This window comes from Cyanistes caeruleus, chromosome 5 (assembly GCF_971803275.1).
Source record: "Cyanistes caeruleus chromosome 5, bCyaCae1.hap1.1, whole genome shotgun sequence".
NCBI lineage: Eukaryota > Metazoa > Chordata > Aves > Passeriformes > Paridae > Cyanistes > Cyanistes caeruleus.
In genome coordinates this window covers 42,775,838-42,795,238 of record NC_141705.1, presented here as the reverse complement: position 1 = coordinate 42,795,238, position 19,401 = coordinate 42,775,838, and the positions used below count along the sequence as shown (strand labels likewise).

At 41.1% G+C, this 19,401-nt stretch overlaps 1 protein-coding gene across 8 annotated transcripts in view; it reads left to right on the top strand.

Annotated features, from left to right (window-relative positions):
* The window catches only part of TMEM131L (transmembrane 131 like), a 79,390-nt gene that overhangs the window by 5,496 nt on the left and 54,493 nt on the right, over positions 1–19,401 (top strand). For all 8 annotated transcript variants that reach the window (XM_086891314.1, XM_086891312.1, XM_086891310.1 and 5 more), the window contains one exon: positions 2,203–2,246. In XM_086891314.1, coding sequence (XP_086747440.1) covers positions 2,203–2,246 — 44 coding nt within the window. The remainder of the gene's footprint in view (positions 1–2,202; positions 2,247–19,401) is intronic.

Below are 19,401 nucleotides of genomic sequence, written 5' to 3'. Positions count from 1 at the left end.
GTAGTTTGAGAATGCTAGTTCTTTCTTTCTTTTTCCTTTCTTTCTTTCTTTTTTTTTTTTTTTTTTTTTTTTTTTTTTGTAAATCCTCAGTGTAAATCTGCATGCACAAGTAGCCTGGAGCACACAGAGGAGTCAAGATAGGAGAAAGCTGGACAGGGAGGTCTGTGTGTGAGAGTGATTTTTAAATTTTTGTTTTTCCTTGCACAATTGAGATGTGCCGTGGCTGCACTGTAGATTGGGAAGTTTGCTTCATTGCTGCTTGGTGAAAAGTGAAGAGGAGAAATGGTAAGGTGGCTAGTGTTAAGGGTGAGCACAGTGTAATGACACAGACCCAGGGTTCTGATGCCTGGCAGATGCTAAGCCATTTAAAGGAGGAACTAAGCCATTTAAAATGAGGATAGCATGCTGTCTGGCTGTGGCAGAGGAGCTGTTTCTGGAGAAGATGCATGGAGTCCTCTGGTTCTGCTTGGTATCATACTGAGGTCCTAGAAGTACAGAAACAGCTCGGAGAAGCTGGAAAACATGATGGATTTGTATCATGCCATCCTGTTGGGGTCTAACAGCAAGACTTAGCAAGGTCTCTAGAGGACATGACTGGGTCTTCATGGAGGTTGGGTGCTGGGACCTCTAGGTAGATCTGTGCTGAAGAGCTTTGTGGTGTACTGCAGATCCTGGACAATTACATGGTGTCTCCAACTTCTGGGCAGGCGTACAGAAAGATTGTCAAGTCCTCAAATTAACTTGTACTTCCCTGTCAGTCTTGTTCCAGATTTGGTTATGTTATGGTGGAGGCTGTGCTGCTTCCCTTGTAGGAGCTGCTTGCAACAAAAGATGGAAGTTCAGATGCCTCTGGTAGCTTTTGGCAAGATCTGTATTAATATTAGCCATAAGGTCATTATTTTAGACACGATAATGTTAATTATTAGTATTAATGTTAACTTTAATCATATTTGCTGCCATAGTGGTTGCCATTTTTCCTAACATCGAGAAGCTCAGGTCTTCAGAAATCCTGCTGCCTGTCCCATTCAGTAGGCAGGTAGGGCTGCCTGATCTCTGTAAGCATCTGAAGCCACTTGAAAAATGTTTAGTGTTTACAGGTGGTTTTTTTTTCCAGTATGTAAGTCAAAACTGGTGGCTTGGGGCCTGTTCTTTGGTATGCTTACGTGGGAAACATGTAGGAGGGGTGGTGGAAAGTACAGTCTTTTAATTTAAAAAGATTTTTCCCCCCTTACCTTTTCATTGCTAAGGTCTGTAGTTCGTGTCTTGTAGAACCATCACCTGCAGAAGGAGAAGCTGGGAAAACTCACCAGCTGTTCCTGGCAGGATGACTGTGACCTCCTCCTGAAAAATGTTAATCTCCCTAAAGTTGTCCCTGGTTTCATCAGCAGGGGTTGAGTGACTGTAACACACTTCATTTTTAGTTATACCTAAAGCTTTCCTGGAGATCTGGGCCAGTTCAGAGTCACTACCTCCTTGTTTTAAATGGATTTCCTGCAGGGAGCTCATTGAACCAACACTTGAGTTCATTTCTGTAGACAGCTCAAAGTGGTTTGTGGTGAACTGCAAGCTGACACAGTGCAGCTGCATGTCTTGAAAATTACCTGAGTGCAGCAGCTGAGCTAAGATGATGTGTTCAGAGCTGCTGCTCTCTCTGCTTTCTGTGTGTGCTGCTAATCAATGGTAGGATCTGGGTTTGGGACCTCACCGTGCCAATTGGAACGTGATACTTTGCCTTTGCTTTTGGGATTGACAGGTGATCTGCATTCCAAGGCATTCTGCATCCTATTTCTTCAGATACTAGCTATTGAAATTTACTGGTGGGGCAGAAAATTTGAAAGTGGAGGAAAATAGTCTTCCTCTAGTTGGAGGGCAATGGATTGCTTTGGGTAAAAATTCTGTTTGTGAGTGGATTTTGTATAGATGCATTTGCATAAATAGAAAATGAGTCTGTTCAGTCAGCATTTGGGAAGAAGCAGCAGAGTAGCCAAGTTAAGTCATCATTTATCTTTTGCCAGATGAGCCGAAACCTCAAATGGGATATCCATCAACCACCTTACCTGACTCATAAAGGAGTTGTAGGAATTTTAGATTTCTGAATTTGTTTTGCAAACAAGTCACCTGAGAATCCATCTGTGATTGACTTAAAAGTGGTACGTATGTCCAGTCCTAAGATTCTTACATGGTATCTTCTCTGTTTGTCAGGCTGATTCGGAGGAGGATGTGGAAGAGCATCCGCAAGAGCAAAGGTAAGCTAACCTCAAATGGAAGCAAGAGGTCCTTGAAATGGACTCAAGTTCATTTTGGTTTTTGCTTTAGGAAACACCAAAGCGTAATTGGGCAAACTGCTACAAAATTACTGTTTTCTCCTGCATGTTAAATTGTTTTGTCTTACTCGTGGCTTACAATTTTCTCAACTCAATGTTAATATTGATTTATTAGCAAAATCAAAAAATGTGTGCTCAGTGTATGCAAGCACAAAATACCTTCTTGCATCACTCTTAATCCTGTCTCTAAGATGAATTTGCTTCTCACTGCTTTCACACGCACACAAAAAAAAAGTTTTGTTGTATATTTTGTAATTGTAGCCACAACTCTGCTGTTTCTGTTAATATCAGACCTCCTGTATTTTGAAGAGTTGGGTAAATAGCATTACAGATTATTTTTTAAATACACATTTTGTTTCCTCTGAGCGTCCAGGTTAAAATGCTTGGACATCTACCAGGGAAACACTTCCTTCCTTTGGTATGTGTTAACGTGGTCACGGCTTTCAGTGCCATGCCAGCCAGAAAGATCACAAGACTTAAAATAAACATGTGTAACAGCACCGTTTTCTGATGGCTGCAGTTAGCCACAAATGCTTTTCTCATCTATCTCCAGTCTTTGCCTTTAGCTAAGGTTTGAGAGCAAATAGATCTGATAAAACACAAACCTTGTTGGGAGCTTGCAGAAGGAGTAAGCCTGGGGGGTGGGAACGGGATGGTTATGATGGGTCAGTCCTGTGCTGCAAGGCTTCTTCACATGGCTTTTCCCCTTCTGTCCCATTGGGAGCCTTCTCATCTGAACCCAGCATCACATTGAGGCTCCTGTGCCTCATCTCTGTGGGAATTACAAAGATGGTTTGGAAACAGGATGTGAGAATTACTGCGGCTGCTGACAGCTGGTGCTGATTACTTGTGCTTTCCTAAGTGCCCCAATTCCTACCTGCAGAGGGGATTTTTTTTTTCTGCCTCCTCTTGTGAAAAGAAGTGTAAACTACTGAAAGCTGCATTTCCCTGCACAAAAAAAAAAAAAAGTTTCTGATTTTTCATCTGGGAGCTATTATGTTTTGGGTGGAGAATCTTTGCTGTGTAACTTTATTGCCTGCATGCTTTCTTTATTGAGAGGTAGTCAGAAGGAAGCAGTCTCTTATGCTGTTCTTTAAGATTGTTTCTGATTGTTTCCTTAGTAGGCAGAGAGATATAATTTAGGTGAAAAAAAAAAATCTCTACTTGCCTATTTTTCTCTGGAGGTGGCTACTATGGCAATAATAAAAATATTATTGAAAATAATTAGTTCTTGAGACTCAGAGAGGAAAAAGTGATTTGACTGGAGGTTTTTTTAGGTCATTCAGGTGCTTAAAATTTTTTCTAGTAATTATTCATTTTCAGAAATGAACTTGCTTTTTGGGAGTAAAGTTTGTAGTGGTTTCACATGCATGGTGGAAACATCCTTCTATTGTTATACTGAAATGCTTCAGGAAACTTGCCTAAACCAATTCTGTCTCGTGTGCATCTTCTAAACTGTTTTGGTTTGCTGCTGTAGGTAAACACATACATAGATCTGTGTGTGCTCTATATATTGAAGGAATGTTATAGTGTAGATTTCATGAGGAAGAGCCAGCAAAGGTACATTGGAAAGACTAGAATTTATTAGTTTATTTCCAGATTAATTTTCATTCCCTTGGCTTACATTACTATATGGTGAAATCATGGGGATTTCCTTTTCCTGTCGCAGCAAAACCTGAAGCTTGCAGCACCTTCATCTCATTATCTGACTGCATGCCCTGGGGAAATCAGCTGAAGCTACTGTAATTGGATGTGAAGCCCCTAGAAGCGAAGCACCTTAATGTAGGGGTATTAGCAGAAGTTAAAGGAATAGAGAAATCAGAAATTTCCCCAGAGATGAGGGAAGTAGAGAGGGTTCATCGTCTTGGGGCATAATGGAGAAAGTCTCTTTCCAAAACATTGTTTTATTCAGTTTTTAATTCTAGGTTAGTGGGTTCCCTGGGAGCTTGCTAACCTACTTTGGAAAAAACCAAACACAACAAAAGCAGTAAAGTATTAACAGTTTTCTAGCAGACTTCCTGTGCATGTGCATCATAAGATCTTCCTTTTGGGGTGGTCTTCTTGGTTTGCTGTTCTTGTGGCAAGTGCACCAGGGAGATGGATGTGGTCTTACAGTTTCTGCTTAGGGTTAGCTTTAACAAATAGAGAAATTTGCGTGGAGGTAAAAGACAAAATTGTCAAAATAGCAATTTTTGTGAAGAGCTGTTTCAGAGGTGAATGAGAAATGGTTGATTTGTAGGTCCATGGGTTTGCAGCTGCCCCAAGTGAGGAGATCATTATCATCTCCTTGATTTCCACCCTATGATTCCTGCTATTCTGATTGCTTGGATGCTTCCACAGGTTGCTTTGTGCTGTTTTGTGTCTCTCTGGCTCAGATTCTGAAATAAGAAATACAGCACAGTAGACACTCGAATACTGCTTCAGGCCACAGACTTTGAGAGAATTAAAGTCATGTGTATTTGGACTAGCCTATTAAAAAGCTTCCAGTTTCCTTAAAAACTTTTCCTTACGTTTGAAAGTCAGGAGTGAAAAGACACCTTTCATTACAGTCAATGACAGGTGTTAACAATAAAAGGTTTTGTTGTTGTGTTTGGAGGTTTTTTTGGTTTTTTTGGGGTTTTTTGGGGTTTTTTGGATTTTTTTTTTTTTTGTACTTTTGCCCCTTCATCCTAGTGAATCCTTTGGTTACCACAACTGGCAGTAGTAAATTTTGAAAGTTTAGGTGCTTGCTGAAGCAGCATAAAGAGTCAGCACCCAGGGGAATGGCCTGAAGTTGTGTTGGGAGGTTTAGGTTGGATATTAGAAAAACTGTTTTTCACCTTTTCTTGCTGGGCACTGGAACAGGCTCCCCAGGGAAGTGGTCACAGCTCCAAGCCTGGCAGAGCTCAAGAAGCATTTGGACAATGCTGTCAGGCACGTGGTGTGACTCTTGGGGATGGTTCTGTGCAGGGGCAGGAGTTGGACTTGATCCTTGTGGGTTCCTTCCAACTCAGCATGTTCTCTGGTTCTGTGAAATGCAGAAGTCTGGCACAAATAGAGACAGTACTGTCAGGTGATGTGCACAAATGATGCTATCAAAATTTTTAGCTTTCTACTTCAAGGAAGTAGTCATTGGGCTACAAAAGAAAAAAAAAAGGAATTTCACTTGTATGACATTAATAGTACTTAGGTTTTGAGGGCTTCTGCAGAGAGGCCTTTGAGGATGCAGATTTGCAGCTGGCACTTAAAGGAACATTTGTACCAGAATAAACTGCTGTACTCAAGATGTGACACATATATTCTTAATATGAGATACACAGTGATTGCCTATGAGAAAGGAAATCCATAAAATACTAGAAGGATGGAATGAAATTAGCCAGGAATTTTCCAGCCTTTTCCTATGGTAGGGCATATTTTGCTTTGAGTAGGTAGGTATCAACGGCTAGGAAAATTCTGAGTGAGATGCAGTTGGCTCAGTCAGGCATTTCTGCTGAACCTTTGATCGCTGGAGAGCGTTTGACCCTGTGGACGGGAGCTCTTGGGGCAGTAGATGGTATTGGCTCCCTGTGGGCTCCTGCTAGGGTGTCAGTGCAGCCTGGGAGTGACAGCTGATGCCCAGCACTTTGACCTATCCTGATTGCTTGGTGGAATTACTCCTAATCCTGTTGTTTTTGCCGTGTCTGTGAAATATTGCTCCAGATGTGGAGGAGGAATTGAAGGTAGAGGCAGCAAGGGAGTAGCTTACTAGCTGCCTGAGAAGAGAGCAAAGCAGCTGAGGCGCACAGACTGCAGAATTGCTGGAGGGTTTAGGGAATACTCAAGAGCTGTAGTTACAACATTGGCTTCAGGAAGAATCCAGAGTGGCAGTGGGAGAATGAAGAATGAGCCTGCTCCTCATTGCGAGGCTGTACTTTGCAATTTCTCCCTGGCCATGACTTTGTCTCCAGTCAAGAGGCACAAATGAGGGCTGGCGCTGTAGATGGAGTGTTAAGACACTTCAGAGTTGACTCATCCTTCCAAAAAGCCTTCGGTCTTAGTGCCATAATTCTTGACAGTTCAATTGGAAAGTAGTGGCATGGGACTAGTGGTGTGCCTGTGCACCAGGTAGCTTGCTTGGGTGGTAGCTAAGGAAGGAAAAGAAAGATTGAAAAATAGGTTAGAATCAACCAGATTTTCTTTTCCTTCTGCTTTTTTTTACTGAAATGAATAAAAACTGATTTTGTGCCAGCAGAAATGTCTAAATATTAAAAAAAAAAGAGGTTTGTTGCATTTATTTTTAAAATGTCTTCTATTAAAATCAAAGTGAGTATCCATTGAGAAAATGTTTCAAAATGAAAAGCTGAAAAGTAGTTCTGAGAGTGTCAGTGAGTGCTTAAACAATCTGAAGGGAGCTGTCTTAATATTTTCAACTTAATCTTGTATAGAGTACCACTGATCATTTAGATTGTTACTAAACTTAACCCAAAAGTAAGTCTAACTACATGAAAACTCCTAGAATATATGCTTGGTCTTGTAATAGTGAAAGCTACTTTTATTAAATTTTAGTGTTTTTAAAAAAATTTTGTTTTACAAAAGAATCAAAAATCCATGTACATGATAGAAAAGAAAAAGCTGACTTTCTTGGGAAAAAGCATTTTAGTCCCTTACTGTAAGGACTTTTAGTCCCTTTAGTCCATTACTATACTTGTATAAGATAGCAATTTTTGCAATATGCGCCTGTTTTTAGTGGTTAGCACTAAAACCTTCTTCAATATTGGCTAACTTGTTTTTAGTTGATAAGTCATGGCTGTTGTGCCCCACTTCCACTGTGTCTAGATCACCAAGGGACTACTAATTTTAAATTTTACTGGATGCCTAAAGAAATTAAATTTACTTTACATAATCCATAGAAGTAAAAGAGGAGAACTGAGATGGACACACCCACCTGTAACACATGGGTGAAAATCCCTAATGAAACACTGTAGGGAACACAGGATATTGTGAAACTGGACTAAAAGCAGTTTACTGAAAAGAATTGCAAGAGGTCAATTAAATTGGAAGTTCTCTTGTAGATGAAGAAACAGATAGTTCCTTCCAAAATAATCAGTTTTACTCTTCCTCTTCTTCCTTATGCTTTTGCCAGGCACAACTAGGGTGGCAGGCTGAACTCCTGCCACTTTAATTGTTTATCTCTGTTTTATGTGGCAGTTGATTCACTGATGAACTTTGCCTTGCTGAACTTTGTATTAGATGCTGTTAGGGACAGCTCTTCCTCTGTGTGCATTGCTTCTTCCAAAATACTGTTCCTTTTACAAAATTACATTGCTTGCCTGATGGTAGAGGGAGTAAAAATGTTTTGTTTTTTTCCCCTGGGACATTGTGTGGCAGTGCTGTGTGCTAACAAATGTTTCAACTGTTATTTGTTTCTTTATTTCTAAATTGTTTTTAGACATTTCATAAATGAGAGAAATTGCCCAGGCCTGCTGTGTACAGCAAACTGAGGAGGTGACCCTGTGATCATGACATAATGGCAAATGACAGTCTTGCACTTGTTTGCAAAGAGCTGTCAAACTTCTGTCCTCAGTGTAGGTCCTACTTGACCGTGATGGAAATACTTCAAAGGTGATGCGTGGCCATATTTAATTACTCTTAGACTCGCTGTTGCAGTTCCACTCATCATGAAAATCTTGTCTTTTTGCACTGAACGAGCTCTGCTGGAATGTGTATATTTTTCTCACTTTTGTGCACCCTCTTAGGCTGGAGGATGTTCATGGTTGAACCAGAGACTCTTTGAACTGTGTCAGCTCGCATGCTGCCTAAAATGCACTTTCTCCTCTGTGGCTGACAACTCAACTTTGAGAAATGAAGGCAGTCTTGGTATGGTAGTTGCAAATTGGCACTTCTGCATTCATATGGCTCACGGTGCCTTGAAAAGCCACACAGGCTTCTATGGAAACAGCAGTTTCTGTACTGGTAAGAATAGCAGGCTGGGGCTGTGAGGTCATTGTTTGCACAGGGATTAGTGTATATGGAGAAATTGTGTTTGTGGATATGTGCTACTGGAGGAAACTTTCTCACATGTAATGACCTGTTTTAAAAGGACAAGTAAACTATGTTTTACGTTTTGGTGCCCTATGTAGTTCTTTCTTTGTCTTCCACCGTTAATTTCTTCACTTTCTGTTCTCGGTATCTTCTGCAGATATCTTGCTTACTGTCTTATGGCATCTCTACTATTTTTTTTTAAGCTTCTGTCTGGGCCATGCCTGAAATGATTGTAGTTTCTCTACTGCCAGAGGAAGAGGATGTCTTTCACTCTGTTGCCTGGTGCTGTCCCCTGCCTTTTGCAGCCCTACAAATTCTCTGGATTAGAAGAACTTGTTTTATTGCCGGGATAACATTTATTGTGATCATTGTTGGTTTGGTTTCCCTGTTGCTCTCTGGCAGCATCAGCTGAAAATGTGCACGGAAGTTCTCCCTCAGTGTCTACAGCCTGTTGTGTGGGATGGGTGCCCTGTATCACCTGCAGGACGGGGTTTTGTGTGTTAGGAGTAACACCTTTGGGGCCGTGGCTGTGGGGTGGGAGCGGGGTAAAGCATTTGCACTGCGATGATAGCTAGCCTGGGGGACAGCTCATGGGTTTTGGGTGGCAGCACTGTGTGGACAGTTGCAAGCTGGTGCACACACGTGTGCGTATTTGTTGTGCAGGATTTTTTCTTTGTTGCTTGGTAAACTCCTCATAGGCTGTGCTTTAGGACAGAGCCCACCCGGAATGCATGGCCTTTCGAGTCAGGACAAGCCTGGTCTGAGCAGGTGGGACAAGGACATATGGTGTCTTATTTCCCATTGTGTTTGGTTCAGTACTGGCTGCGGAGGCAGATCTTGTGGCACAGCCTGTTGGTGTTTGCATTCAGCAAACACATGGGGAAGGTCAGCTTTTAATGCCAGGCCAGTCGCATGCTGTGAGAGCTGTGCAAGCCTGCTTGGGAACAGGGCATTTTTCTTGTTAAACTTAACCTGACTTGTTTTGAAAAAGGGGATGTTGGGACACATTTTGTGTGTTTAGAGAAGAGGGGGAAAAAAAACCAAAGAAAAACAAAAGTAAACATCTGCTATGGCATGTTTGTCCATGTTCATTTGTAAACTTTGTGTCCCCCTAGCCTGCACCTGCTGCTTCTGTAATATAAGTAGTTCAGAATAGGAACTTTCTTCTTATGCTTTTACATTTTAATACACTAGTAATGGATTTCAGATGTCTGTTAATCTCAGGCTAATCTCTGATTTGTGGGCAGTGAGACACAAAGCATTTAGCCTTTGGTCTGTGCATTTATTATTAATAAATTATTTTCACCTCCATAATAGCTGTTTCTTAGTTGCCCATAAAAGGACTCAATTTGCAGTAATGTTAACATTTTACAGTTAAACAACAGACATCTGAAACTGTAGATGCGTTTCAGCAGTCTGAAAAATTGACACCCTGTAAGAATTTAGCTTCACAGTTTTTCTACTGTTGCAGATTGGCAAATTGTGACAAAATAGAAGAAAGCTTAAACAACATTTTGATCACTTGTAGGGATTTGTGTAGAGTCTGCTTCTGAATGATCAACCCCACTACTCTGGTTTGATTATTGTTAGCAGAGCATAAAGTATCCCGAAATCTATCTAATGCAGTGCAATAAAGAGCTATAGGTGCAGCTGTTACCTGGCTCACATCTTCATAGATACTCAAAGATGACATAAACCTAACTTTAAATGACTCGCATATTTTTATTTGATGAGGAAACATGCTCTAGGAAAGCTCTGCTCATGCCCTGGCAGTGGCTCTGAGTGCATGACTTGTGGGCAAGTAGGTGAAGGAGCCTTTTCAGTAGTTTTGGTGTTTGTCATAATAACGTTAGTGAAAAGATGAACAGGAAAAGAACATCAACACTGCTTGTAGTTTAGTACTGGTTATAAATAATAAATTTTAAAAAACATCTTAGATTGTCTTAGACATCATTCTTTATCCACTTCCTTCAGTATCTGCTTTGGGAAGATATTTTTTCTTTTTGGTGGTTATTGCAAAATGACCAACTCCCTTCTTCATCAGGACAGAAGGGCCCTGTCCACTTCAGGGAGGGGAGCAGTATATATAAAATATTATTCTTGCATGTGGCAATAGTGTGTATTAACTCTTTTGCAGAGTTCTGAGTACTCACTGCAAATATTTGCTTTGTATTTGTAGAAGGGTTTGCTTTTATCAAACAAGCTAATCACCTGGGAGAAACATGTGATCAGTATGAATAATTCAGGTGTCTGCTTGTTGTCTCAGAGGTCCATGGTTCTATGTTATGTCCAGGCTGCCAGCTGAGATAAGGAAGATAGAGAGCAAATCTGGTGCTGTTGTCACCTTATCTTCTTCTCCACCTCCTGGCCTCAAAGTGGTGTACAAATGAAGCTGAGAATTATTTTTTTGGGTTTTTGTGTGTGTTTGTTTGTTTGTCTTAGTAACTTTTATAAATAGTAATGGAAATATAATTAGACAAGGATAACTCAGGATATTTTGTGTGTGTGTACAAAACAGACCTTACTTTCTGTAGAACAACTGGACTTTATACAAACATGGGAATTTCTCACAGACAGTGAAGAAGCTTTTTTTTCTCAGAATTATGAGGAAAAGAAGAAAGAAAAAAATACTTTCTGAGAGGAAGGTGAGAACTAGGTCTCTGTTCTTACTTTGACTTAAGTTCTCATCTTCCCATGTGTGTTTCAAGATGCTGTTGCAGAGCTCTAGCTGGTTGTTTACCATCTGACCCACCTGCATACCAGAACTCTGCAGATGGCAAAATCAAGAAATTTGGAGTGCAAAATAATGCTTTTAGTTACTGCCTGATAAAAGCCAACTTCAGCTTCGAAACTTTGTGAAGACACATGAAGAAGCTGTAAAGACTTGGAAATAAAAAAGAGAAAGTTAAGATGGTGTATCCTGTTCAATGCTATTGAAAGCATGAGCTGTCTTGACTGGTTCATGGTTTTGTTGTGTTTCAGGGTTGGATTTTATGAGAAAGAAAAAGTTCTGTTTGAAATATTTGTTTGCAACAGCATGTTCTGTAAGGAAATACAAGAAATGCAGAAAATAGCTCAATATTTATTAAGCCTAAAACTGCTTTTTTGCCAATGTGATGGTAACAGAAAAGCAGTAACATAGCTGCACTTGCGTTATGAAAGAACTCGCTTCCTTTGCAGTACTAAAATTTGAAACTGATCTGGCTTTTGGAGACACTTGTATATCAATAGCTTGATAATTTGACACATATCAAAATGCTTGGGAAGACTTCGAAAAGGCTGGATTTTAAATATATCTATGTACATAAGTGTGTGTGCGTGTGTGTATGAAAAAACAGCGACCTTAAGCCCAAATTGTTCTGGCATAGATTTTTGCTAACTCTTTCGCATATAAAAGTCATTATATATTGCTTTCCTTTTTTTTTTTTAATTGCTATTCATTATTTTAATGTTTCTCTCTGGATCCTGTTTATTTTCTTTGAAGCATAATTCTCTTGTTACATACATACGCACCTCTCAAAATAAAAAGCTAACTTTGAATTAAATAGGCAGTCTCAGCTTTACAAAGTAGATAGAGATAAATGATGACTATCTGCCTTGTTGGTAGCACATTTACGTTTATCTCCTGAGGAGAATTTCCCAGCTGTTTTTAATCATGTGAATGCTTATATCTGATCTAATAGAAAGTTATTAATCTCTCTTTTTTTACTGTTCTTTGTTGTACTCTGGGACCCCTGAATTCTGCCATGTTCTTCCAGCCTGTTTCCCCTCCTGAATTAATGGAGAGCTTGATTGAAAAGCTTTTGCGGGTCCCAGAAGGGAATTGTGATAAGAGACTCAGATTTCTAGGAGCTCTAGGGACTGGTGTTGAGTCACTTCAAGTGCTGCTGTTGACTCTTGCACACTTCTTTCAGAACTGATAGTGGCTGTCTAGCAGTGAATCCAAATGTTAATACTTAACACTTTTTAAAGCTTGTTGGTGCACTGAGGTCTGGCCTTTCTTGTGAAGCTGCTTCAATTATTTCTGTGATTTCTGTTTATTATCAAAATTAAAAAGAAAAGATCATCTGGTATCCTGCTTCCTGCTGGTATTTTTTTTTTCTGGTGAAGGTTTTCAGAGAGTTCCTCTGTGGGCAGCATGTGGGGTTGGTGACGAGGCAGCTCCTTGCAGTCCTTCAGCTGCAGGTACTTGTTTCTTATCAGTGAGGACAGAAACAGGTTCAGCAGCCACGTGTAAGACCAAAATTGCGCTCATAAATGTGTATGCACTTTAATGGCATCTCTTGGCATTTGCTGGAGCAGTGTGTTGGGAATACACTTGGAACAAAGTGGGACTTTGGAGCCTTCTTTGACTCTGAGCCAGCAGTCTCAGTATGATGTGTTTAGCACCGGAGAGAGAAAAAACAGATGCATGCTTGTTTTTTTTATTATTTGTGAGGAGGATCCTTTGAATGGCTTCCAAGGTCTTGAGGTTCCTGCATGTTGTGCTGCCTTTTAACTCCATGGCTGTAGCGCACTTGGACGAGAGGTGCAGTTTACACAAGCAATTGAAATCGCACGTGCACCGGATTTTTTAGGCTCTCGGACTTCCTCGCTGCCTGTGTCAGCGCGCCAAAGTGCACCGTGTTCTCAAGGCTTTTCTGGGTGGGAATATATAAGAGCTGTCAATTACTCCTCTGTTCCAGGCTGCCTGTTTTATAAACAGGTGTGGTCCATGGGGACATTTCCCTCGTTTAAAACCCATCATCTTCATTTACGCTTTAATGTTAGCTGCTGTCATTGCACAACACAGCTAAATCCTGAGAGAGTTGTATGATAAAAAGCTAAACTAGGTGAATTCTACTGAATTATCTGACAATACGGTTGCTTAATTTTCTTGGAGGATAAATCACAGTGATTCATTAATAAAACAGTTGGTTGCATTTGGTAGAAAATAAAACTGTAATTTTAAAGTTTAAAGTAAGGACTTGACTACTGCTTAGAGTATGAAGAGGTACATTGCATAAAATGTCATAGTTGTAGGTACTAGGTGTCCTCCTGAAAGATTTGGTTGCCTTTGCAGTAGATAATGCAGAAATTACTGTGTAAAGTTGTTTGCTCTCTGCTTGAAACGTAGGGACAGTCTAGCAAGGATTATTAAAAGGATTCAAAATTAAAATATAAAAGGTTTGTCTTTTTACCTTGGAACTCTACCATAAAGTTACTGACAAGTGGCTGTCATCATGCACAGAGTTGGACACTTGGTTTTGGTGCAGTCTGGGCATCGAGCACCAGATCCTGGGTGATATAATGCCATAGCAGGCCAGCTCCTGCACCATGCAGTAGCCACAAATACTGAGCATTTTGGAGTAGTGATGCTGTCACTGTACGTGAGCATTGCCCAGTGCGACGATCACACCGGTGTCTTGATATTAAACCTCTGGGTGGAGGGAGCCAGTGGGGTTTTGCGGTGGGATGTGGCAGGAGGAGAGGGGTGGTTTAGTTTCCCCTCATTGAGTTCCCACTGTCTGGCTAGGTGCCTATCAGTGTTTGTCTCGCAGCAAACTGCACTGTGAGGTTGCACTGAGTGCAGTTTGTTCCCCTTTTCATTCCCTCTGGGCTCATCAGTTTGTGTTCTTTGGGGTAAGAGGCTGTGACTGCACCTTGGGTCCCACTGGACTTTTTGCTGTAAGAACAAAAGGCACTCTGCAACACCAGGCCTTTTTCTGGGAGTGCTGCTTACAGATCACATCTTCTTTGGTGCACAGGGCTCTCCTCTTTAGACTGATGCCTCTTACAAAGCTCAGAGCAGTGTGTTGGGTAGGGCAAAACTCAGCTGAAACAGCATGCCACCATCCATGCACGGTTGCCTAGCTGTGGGGAGAGGGGCTGGTCAGCCAGCAAGTTGCACATGGCTCTGGGAACTGCTTGGATGTGCTCTGGGAACTGCTTGGATGTGATGCTGAACATGTCCGGGCTAGAATTTGGCAGCAGGGGAAGGACAGGGTGTAATTGCCGGAAAGGCAAAGGCAGGGACAAAGTATGGTAACAAGTGAAAAAACGCTAAAGATTGTGAGCAGAACAAAGAAAGGCAAAAAGCTCTGCCCTCATAAAAACATGAAGTGAACAAGGTTACTGGTAGGTAGGGAACAAATGAGAGCTTGCTCATTTCAAGTGATTGGCAGAACTGATAAGGGACAACAGCAGATTTCCATCTTAACAATGAAGGGAAAGATACACAATAACAAAAGGGAAGTGCAATGAGAGTAAAGAGTGATTCATAAGTGCTTGCACCTTGGGTAACCACCACCTCCGTTCATGTCAAATGGTTTTAAAGGTCTGTGCAAAACAGAATCAAGTCTCTTGACTGTGGCTGGGAGATGTGTGCAGCAGTCCTGCTGCACACTCATTTGGTGTCAGCTATTACGCAGTCAGCAAGTCAGACCTCACTAGTGACATTGTAGGTCACCTCTTAGATTTTGCCTACATAAAACATTTTGCCTATATTTTGTGCTGAATTACATTGTCCTATTGATTGCAGTTGTGGGTTAGCATTTTAAAGTTAAGGTGTCTGCACGTCAATAAATGTACAGCAGTAAGGACCTGAACACAGCGCTGGTAAATGCACTCACCATATATAAGCAAAAATAGTGTAATTCCTGTTTTTTGGTTGGTTTTTGTTTTTTAATGAAACTGTAAGAACAAGAAGCACTGTGCTGCCCTCAGCAAGTGTGCAGCCCTGTAACACTGTGGAATGGATTTTGCAGTTCCTTGCTGCGTGGTGGATTTAACATGCCTGCTCAGTTTCTGTGCCTGCCTGCTGGTGCTGTGGGCCATGTACATCTCTGGTTTGTGTCTAAATCTTGATTCCTGGCAACTGAAGAAGGGTAGAGAGCTGAAGGGCCTGTACTTGACCGACTCCTTGACCCGTGCTTTACGTGCTTTGTTGCTATTAACTGCCTTTCTTCAATAGCTATTGTCTGATTTCTGTCTTGGTGTGTTCTGGCTTTTATTCGAGGCCTTTGCTGCAAGCCTGCTGCCTGCAGCTCACGAGGTGCCTGCTGCCTGCTTAGGTATTTCTGTGGCCTGTCGCTGACCCAGTTTCTGCAGTGTTTAAACTGCCCTTTTGAAAAGGGGACATTTCTGGCCTTTGTGAGCATTCTCAGTGTTGCTGGGATAATGTGGCTGATCCCGCAGATGCGGGTAGTGGCTTTAAAACAAACACACACCCCTGCCCTGGTCCCCATGCTTTCAGTCTTGCTTGGATTTTTTTTCTCGCCTTGTAAATAAAAACAATTATTCATGCTTTCTGGTCGTTGAAGCGATGGGCTGTGTTTTGTTGTTCCTGAAACAATTACTGAAACGTTTGCTGTGCAGGGAGGGCAGGGCAGTGCCCAGCTGTATAGAGTGTACGCTTCCAAATTTTAAGATGAGAACCTTTGCCTTTGTTCCCAAGCTGAGGAAGCTTGTTTGGGACTTGGAAAACTACAGGTTGTCCCGTGTCGTCTGTGACTTTCCCTTGCTGCCTGACTTGGAGGTTAAGTCATTCTGGGTGCGTGCTTTGGACTGGGGACAATGACACTAGGTTCGAACACTCAGATCATCTTTATTTTCCCTTTATCCTCTGACAGCTTTCAAGCTGTGGAAGGGTAAGATCAGGTGTTGAAAATGTGACTTTGTAACAAAAGTCACATTTTTGTGACTGCAAATCCGTGTTACCTACTTCTGGCTCTCATTTGGGCAGCACCTTGAGTTTCTTTATTCCCTCTGTGTTTTTGTCATATTCCTGCCAAAAGCTACATCTTCCATTTTGTCGTGATTGAAGATCTGCCTTACAAAGCCACGTTGCTCCTTTTCTAGTGTAAATTATTGCCATGGAGTGACAGAAGGAGCCTCTTCAGAGGCTGGATGCACTTTGCCAAGCTTTGTCTTGCTCTTGGTTCAGATGCAAATCCATCCATGTGTCCAAATGCTCCCATAAGAAGGGGCAAAGTGTTGTGTGTCAGTCCTGCTCCTCATTCCACCTCAGCTACCCATCTGCCTATGAGAAGCCGGTCTGGCTTCAGTGGGACCTTTCTGTGGGTTCCCATGTGGGGCCATGACATTTATTTGCTTATCTTGAAGAGCGAGAAGTATCCAGAGATGTATGGCCAAGACCAGTTAAATACACCTTTCGGCTGCAGAGGGATCTTAACCATTTCTGGAGGAGCTTTTCTTCTCATGGGCAGCTTGAGAAACCCTATGTGGGGCATGCAGGAGCAAAGTGCATCCTTCATTGCAGTGGAAGCAGATGTCTGGTTAGAGGCTTGTCAAGAAACTAAAAATAGCATTAGTGATGTTTTGTCTTTGGTTTTCACAGGTGAACATTTCCAGTTGGTGAACTCTGATTAGCTTCCTAGCTTTGAAATAAAGGAGGAAATGCAAGAATCTAGGGGAGGTGGAGTTTTGACATTGTATTTGATTGCAAATAGTTTTTTCAGCGGATATAAAATAATCAAAAGCTGACTTCCTGCTGGTTTTTTCGGCTAATTTTCCTCCTTTTCCTTTCCTCACAGCTATCCTGCTGAAGGAAGCAAATGTTAACCTGTGGACTTTAGGTGCCTCTTGCTGGAATTCAGGGCCATAACATACCTGAGGTTTCTTTGGTGGTAGACATTTTGTTAATAAACCTGTGAAGCAGGGTGTGTTTCATATGGTTCTGTTTTGTATAATAGCAGGACGCTGCAGCATTTTGTACATCAGAAGAAATTGGCTGAGAGCATATGCTGTGCATTGGCTTCAACAGATCCCAGATGTTTTGTAAGGACCTGGTGGTTTCTGTGATAAGTGTTGCAACTACTAATCCTGGTAATGCCAATTTTTTTTGTCGTCGTTTTTTTGCCAATTTGAATTTTCTGGTATAAATTATTTCATATCTGCGTGTTTTCTCTAACAATGTAATCTAGTGAACTATAAATACACAGTGGTACTTAGGAGTAGGTCACAAACACACCGTGAGCATGCTTGTTTTTATTAATAGTCACTAAGTCATGGAGCTGCCTTTCCATTTTGCACACCCCAACCCAGAGTGACGAGTGACACAAGACAGGAGAGCTCAGCAAGCTGCGCTTTTCAAAAGGGGCAGGCAGGGAAATTTTGCAGGCTGTCTGCTGTGGTGTCACCATGGGGGGTTCACTGGCTTTAGGTGAAAAAGTGGAAATGATCTGACTGATTTGGCTGTGGAGGATTCCCCTTTCTTTTTCTGACTACAGGAGGGGATGTACTTTGAAGTATAACCAGTTTTGTATGGGAAGCTAGAAGAGAAGAGCTCTTCATTTGAGAGTATGTTTATATGACTGTGCTATTGAAGAGCAGAGATGATGATGAAAATGCACAGTGCTGTCAGGTAATAAAATGCCAGTGAACATTAAAAATAGTCTGCATTTTTTTTTTTATTGCTATTTTTAAGAGGTTCTTCATAAGGTTCTATATTTTGTGTCCTGTCTAAAGAAAAAAACACACATCACATATGCCATAGATTCAATGAATTAGTGCACCAGAACAAGCTTTGTCAAATGATGCTGAAACATTTGGAGGGGGGAGGTTGTAATACCTCCCAGCTGGGAGGGATAGAAAACAAGAACAAGAGAGTGATGCCCCTGTGAGATAGTGGTGGTGGTTAGGGGTTGAAGGTACCTTTTCAGTGTTGGTATTTGGGCTAGTGACTTTAACATTTCCTCCTAAAGGTTGGTAGTGGCCCCTGGGGCGTGGGGGAGCAGCTCAGTTTCCCTGCTGTGCGTAGGATGACTGTGTGACCACAGCTTCCCCCTGCAGCACCATGCTTACTGTACCTTTAAAAAAATTGTAGCCTTGCTTCTTATATTTTTATTTGCATCGTATTTTCACATTCATGTAGTACAGCTTGTGAAAATGCTTTTCAATTACATGAAAAACTAGGTGTCTTTTTAGAAAACTTACGTAGTTTAAGTTTGTGGTAACAAATTTGAAGCATTGGAGACTTCAGAAAGTCTTGTATGAAGTTTCATCTGCTAGAGGAGATAATTTAGTTGTTAATAAATTTGACAATCAGTAGTGGCAATAACTTTGGTCTTTATGAAACTGAAACATAGCCCTCAGAAAGTTGGTCTTGGTCTATTACTCAAGCAAATGCTTGGTAAAAAGATTTTGCAAGTGGTGCATAGTTTCAAGTTTTTGAGGGACTTCCCCAGCATCTTATCAGTTTGTAAAATAAATTACTGCCAATGCAATGAAACTGTATATCAGAATGTTTTGCTTTTTTTTGTATTGTAGCATTTGAGGCTACCTCTTAAAGTACTGTGGAGGTAACTTGCACAGTTTTCGACACTGAGCTAATTTTGGTTGTCTGTCTTGATGCTGGCTTGAACAAGGCACGGTGTTGAATGCTCATGGGTGAGCAAATACTGTTCTTAAAGGTTGACTCTCAAAGATTATACTTTCCTTTTAAAAATTTGGCCTGAAATTCACAAAAGAGGAAAAAATGCAAAGTCCAGATTGATGTTTTTTGCTATTGGGTATTTTTTGTAGCTTTAAGAGGTGATCTTAGTGACTTTTCCATAACTTTTTTAAGGGAAACACTACCCAGATCAAGGGGAATAAATTAAAAGCAGAAGTTACTACTTTTAAAGTTCTAGGTCTGACTTTTCTTGTATTTGCTTGGTTTCCTTTTTAGTTAGCTTTTTAGTTACCTTTTTTTTTTTTTTTTTTTTTTTTTTTCCCCAGGGCGGGGCAAGGCATGGGGAAGGATACTGGGATTTTTGGCACTTAATGGGTTCAGTGTAAAGGTTTCCTATGGGCTGCTGAGCTCCAGCAGGCAAATACATGCTGTCCTACAGGCCTGTACTCTTTCATTATAAAAAGAAACTAAAAGGCTTGGTTTAATGTAGAAACAGCAAAAGGCAGCTCCCATAGGAAGATTATCACTCTTAATTACTGTAGGAAGATTATCACTCTTAATAATTAAGCAGGTCAAGCTTATCAGTGACCACAGAGCTCTTTCATGCATTTTTCTGAACTCCTGTTACTTAAAATGGTTTCTGTCAAGATAGAAATTTTTGTCTGTGCCTGATGTAGAAAAAGG